The sequence below is a fragment of the Natrix helvetica genome, assembly GCF_964273705.1.
Source record: "Natrix helvetica genome assembly, chromosome: 1".
In the NCBI taxonomy this organism is placed as follows: domain Eukaryota; kingdom Metazoa; phylum Chordata; class Lepidosauria; order Squamata; family Natricidae; genus Natrix; species Natrix helvetica.
In genome coordinates, this window is record NC_138548.1 from 248,901,912 (window position 1) to 248,929,612 (window position 27,701).

Below are 27,701 nucleotides of genomic sequence, written 5' to 3' on the forward strand. Positions count from 1 at the left end.
TAACATCTAAAATCAAGCTTCTTAAAAAGTCATGAACTAACAAAAGAATTCGTTCAAAAGATAGCTTAATAAGAGGCAGAATCTTCCCATGAATTCAGGGCGGTATAACAAGAGAGGCGTTTCTTTTTCATCTTTATTTAAAACCACCAATAAAAAATTTCCACCAGTTTAAAAGCAAATAGATTTCTGTGCTTAATAAGGACATATTTATACTGTCTCACAAAAGATAAATGCCATGCCTGATTTGTTTATGCTATTTTAATTCTAATAAGTCATCACTCTTGCTCTGGAATCTATGACCTGAACTTCATGTCCCTGACAATTTGCTTAAAGCAGATCAAAATCCCAAATATTGTTTTAATGCTGCAGTATTTGAATAGATCTATATTTTTACTGGGCTATACATGGATGGCTTTGATTGTTGTAAAACAGATAACAAACATGCAGCATAAATCTCCATTTGCTTGAGTTTAGAAATCACATTTTTGGACTTAACAGTTCAGTCAATGCTGTTTACCCTTAAAAAGTAAAGATTTAAAATCAAAAGAGTTTGAACTTTGAACCTAAAGGCCAACCCATGAAAATCACAGCAACGGATTAAACATGACTTTTCTAAATCAGTCATCCCTTATGATTTATGAGACTATCTCAAAATATTGCTTTTTACCTCAGAATATTCTGATTTGTTAACCAGACTGAAATAAGAACAAGATGTTTCCATGTTGAGATTTACATATCTCTGCACTCATGAGAGATATGTAAAAAGGTAGCTAAATTGTAAGCTGGTATATATATATATATATAAACAAAGGGATTTGTTTGCTGAACAGCCAAGGCCCTTCCTGGACTTCCAGTCTTCTTTGTCCCTGAATATGAATTGAAAGTTACTTAAATATGCTTTGATGGATGGAAAAAAATTAAGGGAAATTAAGGATAGTTCCCTTTTCTCAATAGTAAATGAAGACAGAATGCTACATAATCTTGCCTATATTTTTGTAAGTCATGCAGTGAAACCTTCTGAGAGAACATGAGTTATTTTTGGTTAATCTGACTAGAAGATTATGTCAGATCTCTTCTGGCAATCACTGAGTTGATTTAGAATCACCATCCCACCATTAAGTTAAGGCACTTAATTAGTTGTGCCAACATATATTGCTTGTGAAACTGGGATAATATTTCTGAACTTTCAGCATTCTATTATAACTGTTCACCATTGCTATGACTGTGCTTTTGATATAATTAGTGAATTAGATACTCTTAAGATTCATATTTACCCATGTTTGGGGACTAGTTTGGCTATAGCAAAGAAGAATCTTTTTCTTTCTCTTCCTTTAAAGTAGGAATATGAGAACAATACACCATAAAGCAACGAACAATATTTCCATGATCATGAAGACTCTGACAATAATATATAAGATGCTCTAATACCATTAAGTGAGTAACACTGTTAATAAGAAAATCACACTAATGGGAAAATTAATAACAATATTAATGAGATAACAAACAGTTGATTTATACCTTGCCTGGTATTAAATTCTAAAAATTCAGTGAAAAGAGAACACTTGATTTCAATACGGTCAAACTGAGAAATGCTTTATATAAGGGGTTGAGATATGAAGAGCTCTTTGAGCAAATGGGCTATGAACTAAATGATGGCTGCATGTATACTTTTTAGAAGTTTGATGTAATAACAATATTAATGAGAAAAGATACAAAAATGCATCAATAATTTATTGAAGGCAAGCCTTCCCACTATTTTAATCATTACATGCAAGATCCAGATACCCTATTTGAGGCATTTCTTATAATGATCAAAGCTGCCAAAGAATACTAGTCAAAAGGAAAATTTGCTAAACCAAAAAGACAGAAAATAGCAAATTTAAAAAGACAAAGAACTGTTCAAGTTGAAGAGGCCAAAATGAATCGGAATGGTTAGAAGAGCAGCAAGATAAGGAACACTAGGAAATGCAAAATAATGACCAGGTTATACAATGACAGTTCCAATACAGTGTGTCCAATTTAAGTGTGAAAGGGTACAGAATATTGGAGCAGATACAAGAATCAATAAATCCCAAAAGAAACAAAACAAACCAATCCAAAAAAACTATAGATTAAGGAAGCTGAGTAAAATTTGGTCTGGTTTAGGCTTATGTGCATTGTGGGTAGCATTTTTCTCAAACCTACTGCAACAGTAGGTTTGGGTTGTTGGCCTATGCAGGTAAGTATGATTTAGACCTTTTCAAACAAAATACAAGTTGAAATAAAATAGCATTAAGAATGGGTGGCTTCATGAACTTTTCTGAAGAAAGTTAATGTTCTTATATTTTAGAAAATTCAAGATCTGTTCTGTTGAAAAGGGAAATCATGCTTCCCTTTTGCTACCTTATATGCAACTCAGTCTTAATTCAAACAACTTGCAATAGATATTAAGATCTAATGTTCTATTCTGAAGCTCTGACGATATGCAGGAATTAATCAAGCAAATTCAAAGCAGAGAAGAGAGTTCTGAAGTGGAGGAAATTCAAGAGATGAAATTTTGGCGTCCTAGGAACACATACCAGAAGAAAAAAAGGAAACTTTGTGGAAGTAGATAGTTTCATTTCCAAGCCAGAAGCTAATGTCTAAAAATGCTCAAGAATCACTGCACTGGAAAAGAGGCTCAATCATCCCAGCCAAAGGCCTTAGTGGTAAAATGCTGCAGTGTGTGATTGCTAACTTAGTGTTCTAAAAATCAGAGTTCATTTCACTAGGTTAACCATTCTATATCAGTGAATAAAAATGTGTATGACACAAGATAGGGTTGCAGAGTTCTCCATATCTTCTAACTAAAATATCCCATCTTGTGCCATGCACAAAAACAGAGTACAAATTCCATTTAACTCTACATTTTAGAACACACTGTAGTAACCATTATATATAAAATTTCTATGCTTCTCTTTCAAGCTGCTGGACAGGATTACAACATATTCTATGTAACAAAAAAGAGGTAGCACATTCAACTTTTTACCTCAACTTTGGAATCAGATAGCATCACATTATGTTATTGTTGATGGAAATGAATCGTTGGAAACCATTTCATAAAAGAAAAACTTGCTGCTACCATGATGTTAAAATTGTTCCAAAGATGGCAAGGCAAAAAATATTTTAGTGTGATGTGAGGATATGCATGTAGAGTAAAACTCAGTGCACTTTAAAGTCATCCCCCAATTGCCTCTCATGATACACAAGATATAACAAGAGCAAAAAGCCACAATTAGTATAATTCAAATAGTTTAACAATATATTCCAATGCCTATCTGCACCCTGATCCAGTCTCCATGCGGGATTTGTGAACCTCAGCTCAAAATACTCAGCCCTGTTATGTTTTTAAAAATACACTATGAACTTTATGGCACTTGCTCATATACATATTGTTTTCCCTTCTCTTTGAGGAAACTGATGGCAGAATGAGAAAAAATAAATTTAATCATCCATGGTAATATTGCGGAAGAGGTAAGCCATAGACTCCCCATTGTGGATTCGACGGATAGCTTCAGAAAGGATCAAGCTGATATCCACAGTCTTTATCTTGGGACACTGCAGTTTTTGTACTTCGTGAGGAACTGTATTGGTGACCACAACCTATCAAAGTATAGTAAAAGAAAAAAGCATCAGAAAACATGGTTGAAATATCTATTTAGAATCCATCCATGAAAAATATTGTCTAAGAAAAAAATCAAACTAGCAGCTCTTTAAAATTATCATTGGGAAACAGATTATTTATGTACTGTATTTTTCAGAGCATAAGATACTCCGAAGTATAAGATCCACCTAGTTTTTGGGGAGGAAAACAAGGGGAAAAAATCTGCCTCTGCTTCCCAGCAATTTGCCTCTTTGCAACAAACAGCAAACAGTACAGAGATATACACTGTTATGGTGTTACATTTCAGACTATACTTGTACAGATGCTGTTAAAATTGATATACTTTCTGGAAGTATAGTTATTCTCTGCTATTTAAAAGAAGATACAATAGCACTGGGCCTCTTCGGGTTAAGCATTTATTTTAAAAAGCTTCTTCATTTTGCTAAGTTGTCTAGAACAATAATAAAGCAGTTTTTAAAAAAATAAGTCTAATAATTTGAACCTTATATAGGCATTTATAGTTATTGACTTACCTCCTTGCAAGCAAAAAGCAAACAGCCTGATGAGCACAAGAAAAAAATATCTCCCTCTGCCTCCCAGCAATTTGCCTCCTGCAGCAAACAGCAAGTTTCACTTTCAATTTCAGCAAGGGCCTCCCAATCATCAGCTGTTTCAGGCTGCAGGGATTGCCATAGCCTATTGCTGCCTCTGCAAGTCCCATTTTTCCCGTTTACTGCAAGGAGGTAATTGCTGGGAGGCAGAGGCCAAAGGGTGGGGCCTGGTGGGGTAGGTGGGGCTACATTCAGTGTATAAGATGCACCCAAATTTTCACTCTCTTTTTTGGGGGAAAGGTGCATCTTATACTCCGAAAAAATACTGTGTGTAAGATTTCATCAGACAAGAAGGAATTATAGCTAGATTTGAGATTAAAGTATTGGTGATGTCCCTTGCCACAGTTTGAAATGCAGTTAACAGAATTGCAGTATGTCGTAGAAAATTAAAAATGAATTCGTTTTGGATATAGTAAGAGAAAGTTAATCTATCTGTTGCATCACCAGTTGTTACTGGTGCAAACAGAAGGGTAAAATACAGGTAGTCCTCGACTTATAACAATTCACTAAGTGGTCGTTCAAAGTTCAACATCACTAAAAAAAGTGAGTTATGACCATGATCACACCTATGACCATTGCAGCATCCTCATGGTCATGTGATTTACATTTGGATGCTTGCCAACTGACTCATATTTAATACAGTTGTAGTGTCTCGAGGTCATGTGATCACCTTTTGCAACCTTCCGACAAAGTCAATTCACTTAACAACTATGTTACTAATTTAACAGCTGCAGTGATTCACTTAACAAATGTGGCAAGAAAAGTCAAAAAATGGGGTAAAACTCACTTAACAACAGAAATGTTGGGCTCAATTGTGATCATAAATTGAGGACTATCTGTACAGGGTCTATAAGTCAAGAATTTGATATGGCATCCTCCTCTTAGACATGATAGTCCTGGAATCACCATGCACTGAAATGAAGAGTAAAATAGATCTGGAAGGATTTGGTGCATATTTATATATGACGTGGTTTATGAAATGACTTTAAAAAAAAAACCTTCAGTACGTATTTCCTTGAAAAGGGAACAACTTTCTCTGACCCAAGAGTGGTCATTATAGGACCCTCTGCTTGACTGGTGGCACCTTAGTATAGCGGCATGGTGCTCTTTATTTTCACAGGGCTAATATTGTCTGTCAACTCTATAATTGTCTGCAACATCTGACATGTAGCTTTGTGTGTAGATTAAGTTGGTAGACACAATGCACCACTATATACCCTCTGTATTGCTCTGTTATATTTCCTTCTTGAAGAAATGCTGCCACTGGCAACCGCTTCCTCTCCTCCTACACCATTAATTCAGAAAAACAACTGGAAGGCACAACTTTTCTTTAAGTGAGGAAAATTATACACAGATCAGAAAGGACAGATTATTTGGACAGGAAGGCATCAAAACAGAACCCTTTGTTTCCATAGTCTGGAAACATTCAGCAATGAATTATGGCTATATGGAGAACAAACAGTGTTGAAAAGGAGAAAAGCAAGGACCTTAACGCACAAAAGAGAGACATATTTTAAAAGAAACAATAAACCTTAGGAGGTCTCCTGTCTGAACATTTTGTTTTCAACTATTACTTTTTCTGAAATGACAGACTAATGACACTTAGTTTCCAAATTCAACTTATCCTTTTATCCCAAGAAAGCCTGCTCTCTGCCACAGGTTATTTATTATAAAAAGGGCAGAATGAAGTGAATGCAAGTAGAAACTGCTAGAATTTCTCTTTGGGCTCTGTATACACACAGTAGCAGTGTCCTCTATGCATTGATATCTGCTAATTGCTAATAACTATGGGATATTTAAAAACCAGAACTCTTTAGATAAGAGGCTCAAAACAAAGCTGCAAACAACACTTTCCCTAGAACTGCTAGCAAAGTAAAGTAGCTAGGTGTACATACACCTACAGGCAGAGACAATTGGGAACAGTTGAACTGAACTTGAAGTAGTTGGATGAAAAGGCTTTATCTCTTTCAAATGCTTTGTATGGCCTTACTGTGTGTTATATATACATATGTTCATGCACATACTCAATTAGATCCCCCCTCCCAATAAAATATGTCCTTTTATCTTAGGGAAGGGTTTTTTTGGTTCTAGTTCTGCTTTGTGTTCTTTGTTTTGGGGAAAAAAGACATTCAAATTATTAGTCCATTGCCTACAGAAACTTGCCTCATCAATTGAGGACTCTTCAATTAGACGTGGGGCATCAGCAGACAAGAGACCATGAGTGGCCATGATAAAGATCTTGTAAGCACCACGCTCTTTCAGGATTTCTGCAGCTGCCACAAAACTTTCAACATCATCAATTATGTCATCCTGAGAAGAAAAGCATATCCCAGTTAAATTCTGGGGAAAGGATAAAAAAAGCTATGCTCTTGCCTCAAATGCTTTAGCACTAACGTAAATTCAAAAAGATCTGAAGAATTAAAAGTATTTGCCTAATGTTAATCCGTCCATTTTTTTCATCCACAAACATTTTAACAAGTATTTTCTAGCAGCACCAGATAGATTGCATTTTAAGATGTAACATCTTTCCCCCCAAAATATCTGAAAGTCTGTTTAAAAAACAAACAGATAATCTTCAAAAAATTAAATTAAACTTTGATTGCATTGTTAGTGATCTCTCTCTCACAAAATACACTACCCTGATTCACAAGATTCACAAAAGAGCTGCCTTGATTTAGAAATACACTATGTTCTAGAGACCACCTGGAATTTCTGTAATATCTTTGGAAAAGGTCACCATGTTTTGTGGTGCCTTCATATTGTGAGAAATTTTTAGCCAGGTTCTGTGAACTGACATATCTAGTGTCAGGAAGCCAGATTTAGCTACAGTACCACTGAATTTAATAACATAATGAAACAACATACCAAGTTTGTATAATTAAAATAGATATTAGATGCTTTCCTGCTGAAACTTGCTATAGTAATATAGAATATTATTTAATCTTAGTAAGACATAAGGTCAAATCTATCAGTCATTCCCTCAGAATAGGAAAATTATATACTGATAACCCTTCAGAATTGTGTTTTGTTTGCACATTTATCAAAACATACAGATTTCAGAAACCAATACTATGTCCTATTACAAACAGGATTGTGTGGATGATGTAGAACATCTGTCTTTAATTAAGCACAGCAAAAGTGAAAAGGGATATTGCATGACTGCTTAAAAGTGTCAGCATAATCAATATTGGCTTTGAGCCCAGAACTAAAATCCAAGCTATATTCAGATATAAATAATTAAGCAGAGTTCAAACTGAAGATGTTCACATTCATTCTCTCGCCTTTTCATTCCTTACCACAATTATGGCAATTCTACCTCCAACATCTCCAACTACTGTTATGGGTGGTTTCTCTTTGGCCATCATCACTATGGGAGGGAAACAAACCCAGAACCATAGATTTATTGTACAGCATGGATACATGTTCTTGCTTTGTAAATTAATGCATAGCATAGTGTTTTACTGTAGTGTTCCTTCTGCATCATTAAAGAGGTATCTTTAATTATTTCCTTAGTGGTTACAATTAGAATATAACCAATAAGGAAATAATTAAAGATATCTCTTTAGTTGGACTGTAACCAATACAGAACCAATTATTGTATATGTGAATTAATATACATACATATGTAGATAATATATTACAAGCTCCCTACATGAGATAAATATCTTTCTATTTCAAACCCAAATGAACTGAGCATTAGTTTGCCTATCTGATGTTTTCAAAAATTACAACCAAAGGCTGAAATGAAACAGTTGGAATCAACCAGACTTGGGATCACTGCTAAATGTTAAAAAAAATCAGACAAAATAATCCAGACATATAGTGAAGTAGCTGATATTGTACCATTCCAAATGTGATTTCATTCAGCATTATTATTACTGTAGGAGGCATTTGTGCAGGCAGATTAATTCTGCGTCAGTGGATACTTGGCCATGCCCATTTGTGGTGATAACCTTCAATATAGATTTTAATTACAAATGAACCCAAATGCAAACTAGCTTCCATAAAATTAGCATTTCTGTTTACAATACATGGATGGCTACCTACCACCTAAAAACAATAATTTGCTAAACAGAAATTTACTAATGTTTTACTGTCAAATGCTGCTTCATTCATAATCTTCCAACACCAATAGAAGCGAATAATTTGCTGTTAAATTTCAGCTGATTATACTGCAATTCAAATCATAATGCTAGCAGTAGTAATTATGCACATTTCTTTACGTATTGCAATATGTACTGTAAAAAATGGGATACTACTTAAAAGTGCAAACCTACCCAATGTTTAGAAATAGTATGTTTCATTTTTACATGCTCACTGAATTTATAAAGGATTTCACTGTAGACATTTTTCCAGGCATAAACCAAAAAGAAGCAATAAATGTTATTAGAATCCTACTTCTCAATATGCTATTTCTATACTTGGATAGGTTTAATCATACAAACCCCCACTTTCAACATGAAGAAATGCAGCGTAAATACAGATAAATTCTATACTTGACAACTTGACTGTTTAGCCAAATATAACAAATTTCAGATTGTCCCCTGATGTATAATTGTAAAGAGAAAAATACAATTTGACAATGTGAGTTGACAAGTTTTGTTTGACAAACTACTGTGTACAAATATAGAAAAATGTAACAACATACAGGGTAGCTCCAGGCCAGTGCACAATGTAGTATTTTTTACTGTTGGAGGAGAGTGCCGTCCATCATCCATGTCTTGCTCTGTGCACTGAGCCTCTCCATGGATAACTGCCAGGCCTAACCGCAGTCGCTCAGCATAAGACTGGGCCCTGTGTAAGTAGGAACCAAGTATTAGTCAAGGCAAGACTTTCTCTCTGAGAAGCTCTAAAGATATATTCACTTACCCATTTTTCAAACAAGATGAAGCTTCAGAAAGGAGTTGTACACGCTTTTTCATCAATTATTGATGAAAAGAAAAATTATGCTTCCTTTCAGCAAAATAGTACAGATGCTTTTGGCCCTTTGATTCCCCCCTCCCCCATAAGCATATTTTTTTCTATTAAGTATATATTATTTGAAAAATGCTTTCTAAGCACAAGGCCTTCCAAAGTCACAATCACCCACCAAAGTTCTTTTAAGCATTCATGGATGCACGAAAAGTGTTTTCATTTGTGAAAAATGGGGAGGGGGGAGCTATTATTTAGCCTACTGACTTATGCATAATCTAAGCTTTTAATTTGGTGACCTTAATTAAAAATTTCTACCCTGAAGAGGCTCAGTGCATATATCCATTTAATTCTAAGTATTAGAGATCCAGCTGTATATTTCAACCCCAAACCACCCCAACGAGGCTGTCGAAGTGATGTCCCGGTGTTTGGAGGCCGTCGGGGTCTGGATGGGGGACAACAGACTTAAACTCAACCCCTCCAAGACTGAGTGGCTGTGGCTACCGGCACCTCGGTTCAGCCAGCTGATTCCGTCGCTGGCCATAGGGGGCGAACAATTGCCCCCTGTGGAACGGGTGCGCAATTTGGGCGTCCTCCTTGATGCCCGGCTGTGAATGGATGACCATGTGGCAGCCGTGGCGAGGGGGGCGTTCCACCAGGTTCGCCTGGTGCGCCAATTGCGCCCCCTACTGGACCGGGATGCCCTACGCACGGTCACCCATGCGCTGGTGACGTCCCGCCTGGATTACTGCAACGCTCTCTACATGGGGCTTCCCTTGGGACGCGCCCGGAGACTGCAGTTAGTTCAGAACGCAGCCGCGCAGGCTGTGATGGGGAGTACGAGGTACCCCCACGTAACACCTCTCCTGCGCGAGCTGCACTGGCTACCTGTGGTTTTCCGGGTGCGTTTCAAGGTGCTGATTACCATCTTTAAAGCGCTCCATGGCACGGGACCTAGTTACTTGCGGGATCGCATCCTCCCACATACATCCCTGCGGCCAATTCGCTCACACAGGGAGGGACTTTTCCTGGTGCCGTCCACTAGGCAATGCCAACGGGCGACACCAAGGAGTAGGGCCTTCTCTGTGATGGGCCCAACCCTCTGGAATGACCTCCCCCCCGACATTAGAACCACTTCTGACCTCCGCTCCTTCCGGCAAAAATTGAAGACCCACCTGTTCCGACTAGCAGGCCTGGCATAATTACAACTGTCCCTCCTGGCAAATGTATTATATCTGGTTATTTTAGGGGTTTTTTAATTTACTGCGTCTATTTTAGGTGTTTAAACTCATATTTATATTAGCTTTGTACAGTTCTTTTAATTGCATTTTAACCTCCTCCATGTCAACTGTACATATTTAACTTTTTTATTGTATTTTGTTATATTCTGTATGGACTGTACACCGCCCCGAGTCCCTTTTGGGAGAGGGGGCGGTCTAGAAGCATCAAATATAAATAAATAAATAAATAAATAAATAAATAAAATTTTGAGGGGCATTACTGTATTTTTCAGAGTATGACGCACCTTTTCCCCTCAAAAAAGAGGCTGAAAATCTGGGTACATCTTATAGACTGAATATAGCATTTTTTGCCTCCCGAAACCCCGCCCCCTTCACCAAAATGGCTGTGCATAGCCTTTAGGAGGCTTTCAGAGTACCCCTGGGGGCTGAGGAGGGCAGAACCTCCCCCCAGCCTCCAGGAGCACTCTATAAACCTCCTAAAGGCTATGCATGCCCTTTTTTTTGAAGAAAAACGGGCCATTTTTGAGAGGTCTGCAGACTGCAAAAACTTTTTTTTTAAATTTGCCTCTTCAAAATCTTGGTGCGTCTTATACTCCGGTGCGTCTTATACTCCGAAAAATACGGTATTTGGAGAATGATGCCCTAAAAGTTGGAAGTCACCAATAGTTATTGGCATACAAAATCCAATTTCTATGGTTGTGCATCAACTCAGATCTAAAGAGAAAAATATAATTTGACAATGTTAGTGGATAAGCCCATGGTGAGTCTCAGGAATTCTGTGCTAGCATCTTTTTCAGAGATTGTACAAAATGTTCTGAACCACATTTGGTCACTGAATTTTGATCTCTGTACGATCCTACTAGGTGGAATTTTGTAGATAGGAATTTTTGTAATATAGGTATTCTTTGCTTAACTATCTGTTACTTAGCAGCCATTTGAAGTTACGACAGATCCCCACAACCCAGTCCCGGAGTTCCAATGGCCGCACATGTCCCTGTGGACATGTGATCACATTTGGGGCGCTTGGCAACAGACTCACATTTATGACTGTTTGCAGGGTCCCATGTCACATGACCACAATTTTCAACGGTTTCTGGCATTTACTTCCAGTTTCAGCAAAAATGCTCTTTGGATAATATAGATTCATTTATCAACCAATGCATTTGATTAACAACTGTTGCAAAATAGGTCGTAAAATTGGATATGGCTACATGGTGACCTACTTAATGACCATCATGACTTGCAATCATAATTCTGGGCTCAATTACACTTTATACGTCAAGGGCTACCCTATTCATATCTAAATAAATACCTCTTAGCAGCATCAGGACTCTTTGCTACTATAACTGCATTCCTATAATCAGGAATCTAAAAGAAAATGGAGAAAAGGTTTTGATTTTAAAGCAGTTTGGTTCTGAAAGTAATTCTTTTTACAAGTAATTATTTGTTACTATGTGACTGGGGAAAAATCATTTAAGGACTACCATACTTGGTAACTTTTAAATAAATGCCGAATCCATTACTATAAAGTAATTACACTTCCTTTTTATTTAATTGTGCAAGGAATTACCCATTATAATATGAGAACATGAGGCTAGCTTGTCTGAGAATGTGAGGCCAGGATGGAGATACCATCATGTTAATATGAAGCAGGCATGTACACAAAGAGGATAGGAACCAGGAATCTTGTCAAAAATATTTCTTCATGAGATAATTAAGAACAAACCAAATTATTAAGGATCAGAGAAGAAGTGATAATGCTCAGTCACTCTGAGATGGCGAGCAAATAAATGTAATTCATATATACATACATCTATACATACATACATATCAGCAGACAGCCAAGGGAGATTGGGGGTTTAACATACAGATTCCCCCATCCCACTGAGCGTTCCCATACTTTGTTGTAAATCAACAAAACGAGCTTTGTGGAATAAAAGGGATTCTGAAAACTGCCCAATCTTTGAATCATCCTGGATTCAGACATGGCAGTTTCAGTCTATCTAGCAAGTGCCTGGCAGCCTAGTTGAGAAGGATGCTGGTAATAGGGATGAATGTGTGTGTGAGAAACTACAGGTTTAATCATTAGGTCTCCATTTATTCCACCGGAACTTGACATGCCTCAGTGTTTGGTTGAAAATGATTTCTGTGTGTTCTTCCGTATTTCCTGGCTGTTCAATGTGTGTCTCATATGCTCGAGTCACAACTGTCTAGAAAACCCAGGTACAAAACATGGGTAGTTGCAAAATCTGCATGTCTCTAGGCTGCATGTGTGAATGACCATAACTTAAATTTGGTAGCGGGTGTAACAATATTCAGCACTCACAAACTTGTTTTTTTCATTATCTGTACTGAGAGATAATATAGATATAGATATGAAAACATTATCTTCTAATACCGTGTTTCCCTGAAAATACGACATGTCCTCATAATACAGCCATGCCACATTTTTCAGGTGGGCAAAAATATAACCCCCCCTGGACAACCCCCCACCTCCGGCCAGGCACAGCACCACTCACCAACCTAGCAGAAGGTGCCAAGCTGCGGGAACCTGGGGGGAAGCAAAGGTGATTGCGTTGCTTGTGCCTTCGGGATACCGCTAGGTTGGTGAGCAGCGCTGTGCCCAGCTGAAGACGGGGGTTGCCGTGTGGCTGCTCTCTTGCGAGCCGGGCACAGCCTCATGGGCGAATGGCTGTGTTGTGCTGTCACAGCAGTGCAACACAACAGCCATGAAGCGACCACGCTCACAAGCAGCCACCAAGCACAGCGCCATTCACTGACCTAGGGGTATCGCCAAGCCGCGTGAGCGCCTCCTCGCTGCTGCCCGGCTCCCGCGGCTTGGCACCGTCCAAATGCCAGTGAATGGCATTCTGCACGGCTGGAGAGGGGGGTTGCGCGAGCGGCTGTTCCGCTCTTGCTCGCCTGCCTCCAAGCCTCACGATGCATGGCCCAGCTCTCATTACGGAGCCAGGGCACTTCTGCCGCCGCCCCCATCCCGGCTTTTTCTGCGGCTTCCAACCCGAGTATTTCGGCAGTGGCCACTCTGGGTGCACGCTCTATGGTTGTACGCTCTGCAGGCAGCTGGCCCACATCCATAGAGCGTGCGCCCAGAGCATCCACTTCTGAAAGACTCGGGTTGGAAGCTGTGGAAAAAGCCAGGCTGGCATGGCGGCGGAGGCGGAAGTGCCCTGGCTCTGTAATGAGAGCTGGGCCATGCATCGTGAGGCTGGCAGGCGGGCGAGCAAGAGCGAAACAGCCGCTCGCTCAACCCCCCTCTCCAGCCGTGCAGAGCGCCATTCACTGGCATTTGGATTGTGCCAAACCATAGGAGCCAGGGGGCGGCGAACAGGCGCTCACACGGCTTGGCGATACCCCTAGGTCAGTGAATGGCGCTGTGCCCGGCTGCAAAGGGGATTTGCCGGGTGGCTGCTCATGAGCCTGGTCGCTTCATGGCTGTTGTGTTGCACTGCTGCGACAGCGCAACACAGCCATTCGCCCATGAGACTGTGCCCAGCTCTTTGGGAGCCTGCTCGCAAGAGAGCAGCCACCCGGCAACCCCAAAACAACAAACCCTCCCCCTATAATAAAGCCAAAGCCAAAGCCATATTTTGTAGGTAAAAAGAAAATAAGAACCTGTCGTATTTTCGGAGAAACACGGTAGAACAAAGGTTATGACTTTTAAGAGATCAAAATCCCTTTTACCTCTTCCTGTATATACTGAAGCAAGAAAGGCGATGCTCTCAAGTTATCCACAGGAAAGCTAAAAAAACCCTGTATTTCTTTCTGATGAAGATCCATAGTGATGATGTGGCTTAAACCTAAAAACCAAACAAATATAAAATATTATATATACAACTTCCAACAATTACAGAGGGATATATAATTATTTATGTTGGAATTAACTAAGATGCTTACTATCAGGATGGACTTAAATCACAAGGCAGGAAATCTCATTTTAAAGTTTAAAATCACATTTAGTTATTGAAGAAAGATTCTGTAATTATAATGTGCATTCCTGATGTCTGTTATAACCTGAATACACATTCTTCACTGTTTCAGGAAAGATTCATACTCTAAAACCCAAACAAAGGATATTTAATCAAAACTTTTTCAGATTAAAAGAAAGTGATATAATGATTTTAGCACCAAAGAAGTTGATTAACATTGAAGTCATTAAGAAATGAACTAGCTCCAGTTCAATTATTTGTGGTTACAGGTAGTCCTCAACTTACAACCACAAATGAGCCCAAAGTTTATGTTGCTAAGTGAGTTTTGCCCCATGTTATGACCTTTTTTCCAAATTGTTAAAATAATCATTACAGTGTTAAGTTAGTAACAAGGTTGTTAAATGAATCTAGATTCCCTTTTGACTTTTCTTATCAGGTTACAAAATGTGATCACATGACCCCAGGATACTGCAACCATCATAGAAATGAGTCAGTCGACAAGTGTCTAAATTTTGATCACATGACCATGGAATGCACAATAGTTTTGTAAAAAACAGCCATAAGTCACTTTTTTCAGTAACTTGAAATGGTCACTAAATGAGCTGTTGTAAGTCGAGGACTACCTCTATTTGGAGGATATTTTTCTTATGATATACTAACAGAATGACCATCCTTAGCCTTTTCCATTATTGATAAAAAAGGAACAGCTGAATCATTTGCATTTTGTGTCTCTTTCTTTTTTACACACAAATATAGGAAATATCACATCAGGGCATAAACAAGGAAGGAAAAATCACAGACTTCTATAAGATATTTTTAACACAAAGATGTCATACGCTACACACACACACACACACACACACACAGAATAAATCACAGAATCTTGGAATCTGTGATAGAAACTTCTAATCCTCATTTACTAGTGAGTTCGTTACTATGGAGTCTCTTTCAAAAATCAGTATGAGTGATTCTAAACATGGTATCTTTTTAATAATTGTTCTGATAGCTTTTCTGCAGAAAACTATTCTTATAGTAGAAGGCAAAACTCTACAAAATCAGTTACTCTTGTCACCATCTTTGGGGACAGATCAAACATCGCTTATATGAACTGCTAGAACTAAAACCAATGTTGCCTCATTTACCTGCTTTAGCCAACATAGAAGCAAGGAGTTTACAGACTATTGAGCCTCTCTTCCTCATTTTGCTTTGTTTACTATAAGGGAAGTAGGGGATTACACCTGTGATGGTTTTGGCACAGGATGTTTTCAGTGCATAAACCATAATCAACAGTTCCATTACTGCAGTGTTCACATCTCTGAAAAGGTAGAAAATACAAATCAGTTATCTCTGGTCCATAATCCTACAATATTAGATATTTTGTCAACACTATATCATGGTTTGCCAAATAGTCCATACATAAAATTAAGGCACAGATTACAAATCGCAATAGCTGTGGTCACATATGGTGCCAATCTGAAATAAATACCCCTTGGTTATTATTCAGTGTGCTGTGTGAATTCAGCTACATTTAAAAAAAATCATTTAATAACATCACAACAAACTAGTCAGCTTTTTTATCTTCACTTGACATTTTCCCAACTATAGAAAAACCTGGGATTCTATAGAAACCTAACATAAATTTCTGTATATAAAAATGAGTACAGTAGATAAGCAGTTTTGAAAAATAGTTTGTAAATCATTACCATGTTTCCCCGAAAATACGACAGGGTCTTATGTTTTTTTGACCCACGAAATATGGCCTTGGGCTTATTAAAGGGGAGGGCTTATTATTTTCGGGTTGCCGGGCGGCTGCTCCCTTGCAACTAGGTTCCCAAAGAGCCGGGCACAGCCTCAGGGTCGAATGGCTGTGTGGCGCTGTCACAGCAGCAACACAGCAGCCATGAGGTGACCAAGCTTGTGAGCAGCCGCCCGGCAACCCCCCTTTCCAGCCAGGTACAGCACCACTGACCGACCTAGCAGTACCCGGAAGACACCAAGCAATGCGAGCGCCTGTTCGCTGCCCTTCGCCTCCCACGGCTCAGTGCCTTCGGAATGCCCTTAGGTGAATGAATGGGGCTCTGCATGGCTGGAGAGGAGTGTTGTGCAGTGGCTTTTCCACTCCCCGCTCGCGGGAAGGGCACCTGTGCTGCTGGCGCCACCCGTTTTTTTTTTTCAAAGCACGGATGACGGATGCCGCTCTGGGAGTACGCTCTATAGTTGTGGGCTGCAGATCGTACAATCATAGAGCCCCATTCAATCACCTAGGGGCATTCCGAAGGCACCGAGCCACGGGAGGCGGAGGGTGGCGAACAGGCACTCGCATTGCTTGGTGCCTTCTGGGTACAGCTAGGTCGGTCGGCGGCGCTGTACCCGGCTGGAAAGGGGAGTGCAGGGCGGCTGCTCGCAAGCTTGGTAACCTCATGGCTGCTGCATTGCTGCTGCGACAGCGCAACACAGCCATTCGACCCTGAGGCTGTGCCCGGCTCTTCGGGAGCCTGCTCACAAGAGAGCAGCTGCCCAGCAACACCCCCCCCTTCAGCTGGGTACAGCGCCGCTGACCGATTTAGTGGTACCCCCAAAGCACCAAGCAACGCGAGCGCCTTTGCCCCCACCTTGTTCCCACGGCTTGGCTCCTTCGGAATACCGCTAGGTCGGCGAGTGGTGCTCTGCCTGGCCGGAGGGGGTGATTGCCCAGGGGGCTTATTTTCGGGGGTGGGCTTATCTCTGAGGGGGAGCTGGACCTTGCAGGGATAACGGAGACCTGGTTGGGCCACGAGGGTGGTTTACCCCTCGTGGAAATGTGCCCACCAGGTTTCCGCGCATTCCATCAGCCTCGGGCCCTGGGTAAGGGTGGTGGGGTGGCGGTAGTTATACGGGAAGGTCTAGAGCCGAGGGAGTTCACTGTTCCTCAGATATCCGGGTGTGAGTCCCTTGGTGTGAAATGGGGCCCAGGGAGGCAGTTGGGTTTGCTGATTGTATACTTGGCTCCTCGCTATACATCAGCGGCCCTGCCCGAGCTCCTCGAGCTGATCTCGGAGACGGCGGTTGAGATCCCCAGGCTTGTGGTTATGGGGGATTTCAACCTGCCGTCGACGGGAGCAGCGTCTGAGGTGGCTCGGGAGTTCATGGCTTCCATGACAGCCATGGGCCTGACCCAGTTAATTCAGGGCCCCACACACGAAGGTGGCCACACATTGGACCTTGTTTTTGTATCTGAGCAGTGGACGAGTGATCTGGGTATAGGGGACTTTGTTGTTACACCCCTGTCATGGTCGGATCACTCATGTCTCCGGCTGGACTTCCCTGGCGCTACCCCCCACCGCGAGGAGGCGGGACCAGATGGTCCAAGCTGGTACCGCCCCAAGCACCTGATGGAGCCGGATAGGTTCCAGACGGAGCTTGGGCCATTACCTGTAGCCCTGACCCGCGCTCGGTCGGAGGACCTAGCGGCCGCCTGGAATAGGGCGGCGGCTGGGGCCTTGGACCGGGTTGCGCCTTTGCGACCTCTCCTGCGGCAGCGACCCACCCGGGCTCCTTGGTATACCGAGGAGCTGAGGGTGATGAAGCGCCATAGGAGACGTCTAGAGAGCAGGTGGAGGTCCTCACGCTCCGAATCTGATCGAACACAGGTAAGAGCCTATTTACGGACCTACCTTGTGGCATTAAGGGCGGCCAAACGTAGATATTGCGCTGCTCTTATTGCGTCCGCGGATAACCGCCCTGCCGCCCTGTTTAGGGTGACCCGCTCCCTCTTGTCACAGAGGACGCAGGGGGCACCCTTGCAGGGCAGAGCAGAGGAGTTTGGGGAATATCTGCAGGATAAAGTCGCTCAGATCCGGAGCGGATGGGCCCCCCTCAGTGGACCAGACGGGCCGCCAACAGCGAGTCTTGTGAGACCATCCTGGGAGGAGTTTGATTCTGTTGCCCCCGAGGATTTGGATAGGTTGCGTGGACAGCTACGACCCACCACATGTTTAATGGACCCGTGTCCCTCCTGGTTGGTACTGGCATCTTGGGAGGTGACCCGAGGCTGGCTTCTGGGCCTGGTGAATGCCTCATTGGGTGAGGGATCCTTACCAGCCGCCTTGAAGGAGGCGGTGGTGAGACCCTTACTTAAGAGGCCTGCACTCGACCCAATGGAGCTAGCTAACTATCGTCCAGTCTCCAACCTTCCGTTTTTAGCGAAGGTTGTCGAGAATGTGGTGGCGCAGCAGTTTCCACAACACCTTGACGAATCCGAGTATCTAGACTCACGCCAGTCCGGCTTCCGACCCGGGCACAGCACAGAGACAGCCTTGGTCGCGTTGGTCGATGATCTCTGGAGGGCCAGAGATAGAGGTTGTTCCTCTATCCTGGTCCTATTAGACCTCTCGGCGGCTTTTGATACCATCGACCATGGTATCCTATTGCGCCGGTTGGAGGGGATAGGAGTCGGAGGTACCGTTCTGCGGTGGTTCGGCTCCTACCTCTCCGACCGGAAGCAATGTGTGTTGACAGGGGGACAGAGGTCGACCCCGAGGCCACTCACTTGTGGAGTGCCACAGGGGTCGGTCCTCTCGCCTCTCCTGTTCAACACATATGTGAAGCCGCTGGGTGAGATCATCCGTGGTTTTGGGGTTGAGTGTCACTTCTACGCTGATGATACCCAGCTGTATATTTCAACCCCAAACCACCCCAACGAGGCTGTCGAAGTGATGTCCCGGTGTTTGGAAGCCGTCGGGGTCTGGATGGGGGACAACAGACTTAAACTCAACCCCTCCAAGACTGAGTGGCTGTGGCTACCGGCACCTCGGTTCAGCCAGCTGATTCCATCGCTGGCCATAGGGGGCGAACAATTGCCCCCTGTGGAACGGGCGCGCAATTTGGGCGTCCTCCTTGATGCCCGGCTGTCAATGGATGACCATGTGGCAGCCGTGGCGAGGGGGGCGTTCCACCAGGTTCGCCTGGTGCGCCAATTGCGCCCCCTACTGGACCGGGATGCCCTACGCACGGTCACTCACGCGTTGGTGACGTCCCGCCTGGATTACTGCAACGCTCTCTACATGGGGCTGCCCTTGGGACGCGCCCGGAGACTGCAGTTAGTTCAGAACGCAGCCGCGCGGGCTGTGATGGGGAGTACAAGGTACTCCCACGTAACACCTCTCCTGCGCGAGCTGCACTGGCTACCTGTGGTTTTTCGGGTGCGTTTCAAGGTGCTGATTACCATCTTTAAAGCGCTCCATGGCACGGGACCTAGTTACTTGCGGGATCGCATCCTCCCACATACATCCCTGCGGCCAATTCGCTCACACAGAGAGGGACTTCTCCTGGTGCCATCCACTAGGCAATGCCAACGGGCGACACCAAGGAGTAGGGCCTTCTCTGTGATGGGCCCAACCCTCTGGAATGACCTCCCCCCCGACATTAGAACCACTACTGACCTCCGCTCCTTCCGGCAAAAATTGAAGACTCACCTGTTCCGATTAGCAGGCCTGGCATAATTACAACTGTCCCTCCTGGCAAATGTATTAACTGGTTATTTTAGGGGTATTGTTTTTAACTTATTGTGTGTGTTTTAGGGGTTCAAAATCCTATATTTATATATATTGCTTTGTACAGTTCTTTTAATTCCATTTTTAACCTCCTCCATTCCAACTGTACATATTCAATTTTTATTGTATTTTGATATATTTTGCATGGACTGTACACCGCCCCGAGTCCCTTTTGGGAGAGGGGGCGGTCTAGAAGCATGAATAATAAATAAATAAATAAATAAATAAATAAATAAATAAATAAATTTTTGTCCATGCGTAAAATGTGGCAAGGCTTTAGTTTCAGGACAGGTTGTATTTTCGGGGAAACACGGTAACAAACTTTTGCAATGCATATCCAGGCAAGATTTAAGACCATGTTCTAAGACATAATATTTTGTATACAATTAATCAAATTATATACTTAATTTGTAAATAGTATATTTGAACTAAGAGGACATCCCAGAACAGAGGTAGACCATTTAATACTAATAGGCACCAATGTGCTCCTGAACCTGTCCTCTCTGTTCCCTCAATACAACTGGTTTTAATTTCTTTTAAAGTTACTTGTGGTTTTTAAAAGTGACATTGACATCTCTCAAGGCCAGACTAAGCTGTCTTATCCCACAATGATGATGAATTTAATTAGCACAATTATTAACATTGCAGTAATCATTAGCAGCAAGGATAAACTGTAGTGGGGTTGGGAGAAAAGTGTTTGCATGTGTTAATTTGTTAGGAAATTTCTTACAGAATCAGTATACTCAACAGCAGTTCATTTATCCAAGAAAATGCATTTTAGCCTTCACAGTTGAAGGACAATGTACAAAACTCTCACCTGGGAATTGTCTGAATGATAAATACATCTTGCCCTCGGACTGACTCTTTTATTTCAACTCTTGTTTCTACAGAGAAACACAGATAATTAAACAAACTGTCTAACATATCCTTAAAACTACTAATAGCAGCACCGAAATACAAGGGTTGGATAGGGTTAAAAAAGAATCCATTTCAAACCTATCCTAATCTAATGAAAATAAAACATATCCTACAGAAATGAATAGCATTTGAATCTTAAAAAGAAATGTGTTATTATATATTAAATTTAAGGACAGAAATTTTTATACCACAAGTATTTGTTGATGTGAATAAATTCTGTTCCCTTTGCCAAGCCATTTCTGTCTGTCTATCCTTAGCTCTAGCTATTCTCCACCTCTTTCTAGCTGTTTGGAAAGTTGTACTATAGATTCCACTTCTGAAAACCAACAGTGTACAGTTAACAGGTTGAACAAAATTACGGAAAGCCAGATTCAAGTCCACTCTTAGCAAATGGCTGTTGCAGAGAAAAGGAAAGGAAGGCTAGAATGCTGAGTATATCATTTTGAGCTCCTGGTGGTTCTAATGCAGTTAAATAATAGTAATAAATAAATCCTAATTTAAAAGGCTTTTGAACAGAAGATTTATCACATTCATAATTCTTCTGACAAGACTTCCCATTATAGCAGGAAGAGAAATATATAATTTATCGAGCAGCTTCTCAAAGCAAACCTACACACATTAGTTAGACTACATATACGCCATTACCTCCAGGTGCAATGATGTAAGGTTTTCATTGTTTTTTTAATTCCTATATAGATCTCTCCTCAGTTTATCAACTTTTATACACAACAGTAGCATCATCACATAGTTGGCATGCTTCTGCAGCTGAGACCAAGACCAAGAAAACATGCAGCTGTAAAGATGGGTGCTGGGTGCACATTCCAAATCACACTGCCCATCAAATCCAGCGCTCTGCACAGCCTCAATGTCAAGACACCTTCCATTCAAAAATTCTGATGCAGCTAGATCAAGTCTGAAATATTGATAGTAGATACAGGAAGACCTTGCTCTGTTTAGCAATTGTTGCAAGTTATGTCTTTGCTGAAAAAATAATGTGACTGTTCCTCACATTTATGACCTTTTCAGTGTCCCTGCATTCACAGGATCACCATTAGCATGCTACACAGCTAACTTCCAATATGCAGAAGCTGGCAATAAAATCGCAAGTCACAATCACTTGATGTCTTGCTTAATGATGGTGGGTTATTGTTTTAATGTATTATTATTATTATTGTTATTATTATTATTATTGTAGACTAGATTGGTCTGGTCAAGTAGTTTTTCTTTTTGTGAGTTTCTAAATGCAACAAAGAATGACCAGCTTGCATATGCTGTCGCGTTTTAAATTGTTTATGTTAGATACTTGCTCTAATTACAGTAGTTTCCACCAAAGTCCTCTGTTCCAGCGGGAACAGAGGTTTAATCCTATTGGTCGAAGGGTCTGACAGCTCCCTATAAAAGGGCTGCTGTCAGACTCAACCTTCGCTGGATTGTTCTCACTTGTTGTACTTAATAAAGAGCTGTTGTTACCATTAAGCCTGTGTGTGCCCATCCATTTTACCCAATCTAACAGTTTATCTGATTGTATCTAAGCTTGTATCTCACATATTTTTATTCTGCTAACATACCTCCATTGGTTTCTTGGTATACCACAGATTTTCCAAGTTCAGCACCAAGGCGCCTGAAAAAGAAGTATTTTCAAGATTTAGATTCTGTACAATAGCTTTAATATGAAACTGTTCATTGTGCAATTATTAGAATAGTAAAACTCACCTATCTACAAAAATTAAACTTTATTTATATTCTATGAACATTGGAAATACAAATTTAAATGAAATCAAGGCAACTTTTTTCCAGCATACTGTTCCACCGATGGCACCCAGATTCTTATGGGAGTCCATAAACACAACCTTTGCCATAAAGAACTTGTGTTTCTAGACAACTCGTATTGGTGCTGATATTATCTCTGATACTTGAGATAACATAGAACAATTATTATTCCTAGCCACTGATCTGGTTTGCTGCTGTGTAAAGAAGTTACATTCCTTTTGCCACCTAGCCCAACATTAACTTTATATTTACATCAAGTTAAATTTAGTTATTTAAAATATTTAAATCATAAATCATAATAAAGCAGTACAGAGTAAAACATGAATATCATTTTCAATAGTCATCTTGCAATCTTCCTTAATGACTTTTAAAATTTGGCTTCTGGATGTTGTAATGCATTGATGAAACAATTTACAGCTTTCTAAAAATAAAAAAGAAGAGCAACTATGTAATTATGAGCCACCTAAAGAAACTGATTTTGTACCAGAGTCCTAGTTTAACACTACATTCATTTCTAATTATATTATATCTTCAAGTAAAAACCTCCAAAGGCCAACAGGAATTACTTTGAAAGGAGTTAAGAAAATGTGATGTATTTATTTACAACGCTCTGCGCTTGCAAATATGATGTTCCTAAATGAAATTCTGAGCAAGCCTTATAATTTTAAGTGCCTTGTTCATGCAAAATTTCAAAAGAAAGTTAAGTCAGTAAAATGTAAAATGTATTGATTTACAGGCTAGGACCAAAAAGTAAAGAAACAGACTAATTTCTGTGGTTACCAAAAGCTGATCCTGAGATACAGGAATCTTATTATTGCCTATTTATCTTGGGTAAGAGATTCCTGTGGCTGTTTGTGCACCAAACCCTTTTAGATAGACAAAATGTATAAATTATCTTTCCAATGATTTTTTTTTGTTTTCCTCTTCACCCAAATAAATATTTAATAGCAAAGTAAGAGGAAATAAATCTAAGATAATCCTTTCTGAAAATATTAGCATAAAATGTCCTTATTAGAGAGAAATATTGCTGAGGTTGTAATATTTGAAGAACAGAATGTCATATTTAGAGAGAGAAAATGGTATATGGTAGTTTTGTTCTGCTTTTTAATCGCAACATTATACAGTATACATTTTAAGTCTTCTTTCATTTTATTTGAAAAACTTCATACAATTAAGAAACTAGAAACTAGCAATCTACTCTAACATTATTAATGTAGAAAGCATACAGAGTAGAGAAGCAGCTTGCACTGTCCAAAATACAGTAAGTTCTATTGGATATAATTTAGGTCTCCTGTTGTGGCCCGGCAGGAGCCGTTGGAACTGCCACCAGACTCCGACAGCGAGAGTCCCTATGAGTTGGCTTTGAAGGATGTGGAGGACCCTGGGCAGGGTTCTGACTCCGAGCAGGGATCAGAGAGGCTGGTCGGCCACCAGGAGGCACCTGAGGCATGGAGAAGTGGTGAAAGCCAAAGGGAGGGTGCTCTTGATGTCAGGCCTTGGAGCAGTGGGGAGGAGTCACGGGACAGTGAGTCAGACATCAGCAGTGAGTTATTGAATGCTCGTTATAGGCACGCTAAGCGGCGTCAGGAGCAATTGCGCAGTTACTGGAGGTAATTGCTCTCAGCTGCTGATAATTAGACTCCTCTCCAGACTATAAAAGGACTGCTTGTGGACATGCCTTTTTGCAGAAGTCAACGCAGGAACTATTGTGGAAGTACAGTCTTGTGAGCGTGGCAGGCTGGATAGCTGCTATTGCGTATCAATGCTGGAGGGTTCTGAAGGTCTAGTCGTGTTGGATTGCTGCCAAGGATCTGTCTGTCTGTACAATAAACCATCGTGAAGTATCTTTGGCTCGGAGTGTGTCTGTGTTGGCGGGGGAAGAGGGGGGGTCAGAACAGTCTCCCTATTCTTTTTATTGGATGGGGCTTTCCTTCTTATGATCAGTAATATTTTGAGATGATTAATCACAAGTTAAATTTACAGCATTTGAGGTTAGAGAACTTGAATATTGAGAAGCCATGTTTAGTAAAAGGCAAAATATAGAACTATCAGTAAAAAGAGATGGCTTATATACAAACACTTTTTACTATTACTAATACTAAAATATTAATTTTATTCTGATGTTATATTAAGAATATTTCAAGGGTTAACAATATTACAGCAACATTAACATATTGTCAGTTTCAGTGATACATATAAAAAGTGTTTTGGATGAGGTAGGTACGATATTTTTCATGAAGGGAAAAATCTTTCAAGGGCATGCTAATATAGCTTTTGGTGAAGTTGCCTATTCAGCTGTTTAGGAAACTGACTGAAGATCAGCTAATGCTAGCAAGTTTCCTCACTAGTGGATTGCAGCAACATTGCCTCCTCTGACAATCTTACTAGTCAAACTTGGGCTGCTAATTTATGAAGCTAACCAACCCAAACCCACTCAATATGGTAGACTTTGTATAAATATATATAGGAGAGCATCAGGTTCCTTACAGTATTAAAAGGGTTACCTTTATAAAGTTCAGTTCTCATCATTAAATGAGACAATGAAGAGTTATCAGAACAAATGAGGTGGTATAACAAGAACTGGCATATTAACCTCCCTCTCTACAAGGAAGAAATTAAAGAAGCAAGCCCCACTGAATGAAACTGGCAATCAGATCATAAAAAACAGCTATAGGAGATAGTTCAGAACTGTAGATATAAAGAAAAATTGAATAGAAAAATTCAGAATGAGTAAAGGCTAGAAAGGTATTAAATATGAAGAAAAGGTTTTCCAACATTATTACCTAATAATATCTACTCAATGCTGTTTTCACAAATTTTGATAGACAATGTATGAGAGAGAGAAAAACCTTGAAACAATATATGAAATCAATCCCGGTATCTACTTATTTCCAATCTCAAAAAATAATAATGCACATGCAATATTTTAAACTTGCATATAAGAAAATAAGGCTCCAAATATATGGCATAACTGTGAATATTGTATGTAAATGTCAATATTAAAAAAATAACAAGTATATCATAGGCTTTTCTAATGCAGTTATGTTGTCATGTTGTCGACTAATATTTAATCAGTAAAAACTGGGGCCTACAGAATCTTTATCAGTAAGGCACTCAGCTTTGACTCTTGAGAGCAGAGCAAAAATGTTGCTTCTAATCTTGTAAAACCTCAGAGATACATTAAAAAGAAATGCCATCTCTTCTAGCTCCATGGCACCTTAAAATTAATATCATTATTACCCAATAAAATTTTTAGTTGGCTGTCAAAATCAGCCACTGAACCATTGGGTGGGCTATGCAAAGGCCAAACAATTATCAATAGTACAACCTAAATGTAGTAAACTATACAAAGAAAAAAAGCAGTTAAACAATATATTTAAATTGCCCAGCAATAATATAAAAATACTAAATTGATTAACATATAGACTAACGGTTTTATTTCTCAGCTGTATGAATGGAGCTAAAACATGCACATAAATATATGACTGCTTACTGTCTATTAAAGTCCAATCTAAAACATTTAAGACACCAGCTGCAATTTAATAACTGTTACAAGACTTTGCTTCTTTAAATGAAAATCAGTAAGATTCTTCAGTTTTGAGTAATACACATTCCTGAATTATACTGAAAAACTGTGGTAAACCTGCTTCTCCTTGGCAATTACTATAAGAGAATTTACATTCCAAGGACTAAAACTAAAAGTCATGAAAAAAGAATGAGAACACACAATGCTAAAAATGATAATCACTCACTCAGTGATCCTCTTGGCCAGTTCTGTGCAGGCTGCTGAGGAATTTGCTGAGAAGACCCGGTAGCCACTTCTGGCTGCATTCATTGCCAAAGAATCATGCAACCCCCTTCGAACTCGAGAGTGAGAAAACACAGATTTATAAGGTAACAGCAGTTTCCTTGGCATCCTCCTCTTTAGTTCTCCAAATGCTAGCCTCACCAATACTGCACTGAGATAGTGGTGGCGGTAAAAAGAATTCTGATTAGGAAAGACTCGCCCGTTTTCCAATTATTAGGGTAATCAGAAAAAGTTACATTCAAAGCAGCAGCAGAACTTAAAACATTTAGGTAAGGGAACAGCCCTTCAGTAAGACATAAAACTATGGAGTCAAGGCTGGGCGTTTGCCTCCAGGAGTCAGGAAGTCTTAAAAACAAATCGTCACACTGATTATCAACGTTGAAAATATCACAGGCCAAAAAAGTTGGTCAAAGAGAAAAGGAGATTTTTTTTTATGTTTATTGCAAGAGAGAGAGAGAGAGAGAGAGAGAGAGCGAGCTGAGAGGACTGTCCTCAATACGATTAAGGCAGCGAAGGCAACCAGCAATGCAATTTGGTTACATACCAAACAGGGAAGACAGACACAGGAGGAGAGCCAATTTCTCTAGACAAGAGGAATAGTTTCAGAGAGGGGAGCGGAGGGGTGCCTGGCAGTCCCAAAGAAAGTTAGTTACAGGTAAGCAGGCAGGACTGGATAGGATCTTCCCAGTGGAGACTCTGCGGGGCAAACAAGGATATACCCCCAATCCAGGGAAGCTGGAAGACTGGGGATGGAGGAGAAGCGAAAGGGACTTGGTGGAGTGGAGCGGATTGAGGAGTTGAACCTATGCAGCTGATTCAGAGGACCCAGAGACGCCGTTTTGACTGAGGCGAAAGGAATGGAAAACCTTTTGCCCCACTGGGAAAACAGAGGGAGCCAGACGGGGTGGGGGGAAATGGAGAGTGGGATTAAAAGACGGACAGAAGCCGAGACAGGTTTCGGAGGGAAGTGGTAGGGAGAAGGCGCGGAGACAGACACACACGCGCGCAGAAAGAGCAATAGGATGAGGTAGGACGGGGGATTCTTGCAGAGGCAGCCCCCGGGCAAAAGTCACTTCGGCGGACGTGTGAACTTCGAGCCTCCCTCCCTCCCAGCGACTCTCTTGGCCCCGGGCTCGCTCTCAGCCTCAAACTCAGCGAGGCTCAAATCCGCCAGCATGCTCAGAAGAACACCGAGACGCCGCGCTAGAGCGCCCCCTCCCGCTCTCAGCGGCCATTTTGTCTCAGCGTTTCGCTGCTCTCGCCTGTAAGACGCAGACATATTGAGTGAGGGCAGAGAGGGAAAAGGGTCCGTCGCTAACCTACCCACCGCTTTTCCCCTTTA

At 40.9% G+C, this 27,701-nt stretch overlaps 1 protein-coding gene across 3 annotated transcripts; it reads right to left on the reverse strand.

Moving 5' to 3' along the window:
* Nucleotides 1-1,710: 1,710 nt before the first annotated feature.
* PRPSAP1 (phosphoribosyl pyrophosphate synthetase associated protein 1) lies at nucleotides 1,711-27,696 on the reverse strand. Of its 3 annotated transcripts, none has more exons than XM_081944058.1 (11): nucleotides 27,687-27,696; nucleotides 26,304-26,415; nucleotides 22,350-22,402; nucleotides 20,681-20,747; nucleotides 15,475-15,647; nucleotides 14,088-14,203; nucleotides 11,698-11,753; nucleotides 8,882-9,027; nucleotides 7,530-7,600; nucleotides 6,397-6,543; nucleotides 1,711-3,621 (listed from the first exon to the last, which is right to left on the reverse strand). In XM_081944058.1, the coding sequence occupies exons 2-11, from the start codon at nucleotides 26,384-26,386 to the stop codon at nucleotides 3,463-3,465; spliced, it is 1,071 nt and encodes a 356-aa protein (XP_081800184.1). In that variant the 5' UTR covers nucleotides 26,387-26,415; nucleotides 27,687-27,696; the 3' UTR covers nucleotides 1,711-3,462. The 3 variants fall into 3 exon arrangements, with proteins under 3 accessions (XP_081800184.1, XP_081800183.1, XP_081800182.1); XM_081944057.1 differs by lacking the exon at nucleotides 27,687-27,696 and adding an exon at nucleotides 26,904-27,520; XM_081944056.1 differs by lacking the exon at nucleotides 27,687-27,696 and having other exon boundaries at nucleotides 26,304-27,522.
* Nucleotides 27,697-27,701: the final 5 nt, after the last annotated feature.

Excerpts from the sequence above, each read along its gene's own strand:
- PRPSAP1 (XM_081944056.1), bottom strand. The coding sequence starts at position 26,467 with ATGCCAAGGAAACTGCTGTTACCTTATAAATCTGTGTTTTCTCACTCT. Across the intron at positions 22,403-26,303 it reads CTGGCCAAGAGGATCACTGA|GCGCCTTGGTGCTGAACTTG; the intron begins GTGAGTGATTAT and ends CTTCTTTTTCAG. Across the intron at positions 6,544-7,529 it reads GTAGAATTGCCATAATTGTG|GATGACATAATTGATGATGT; the intron begins GTAAGGAATGAA and ends TTTTCTTCTCAG.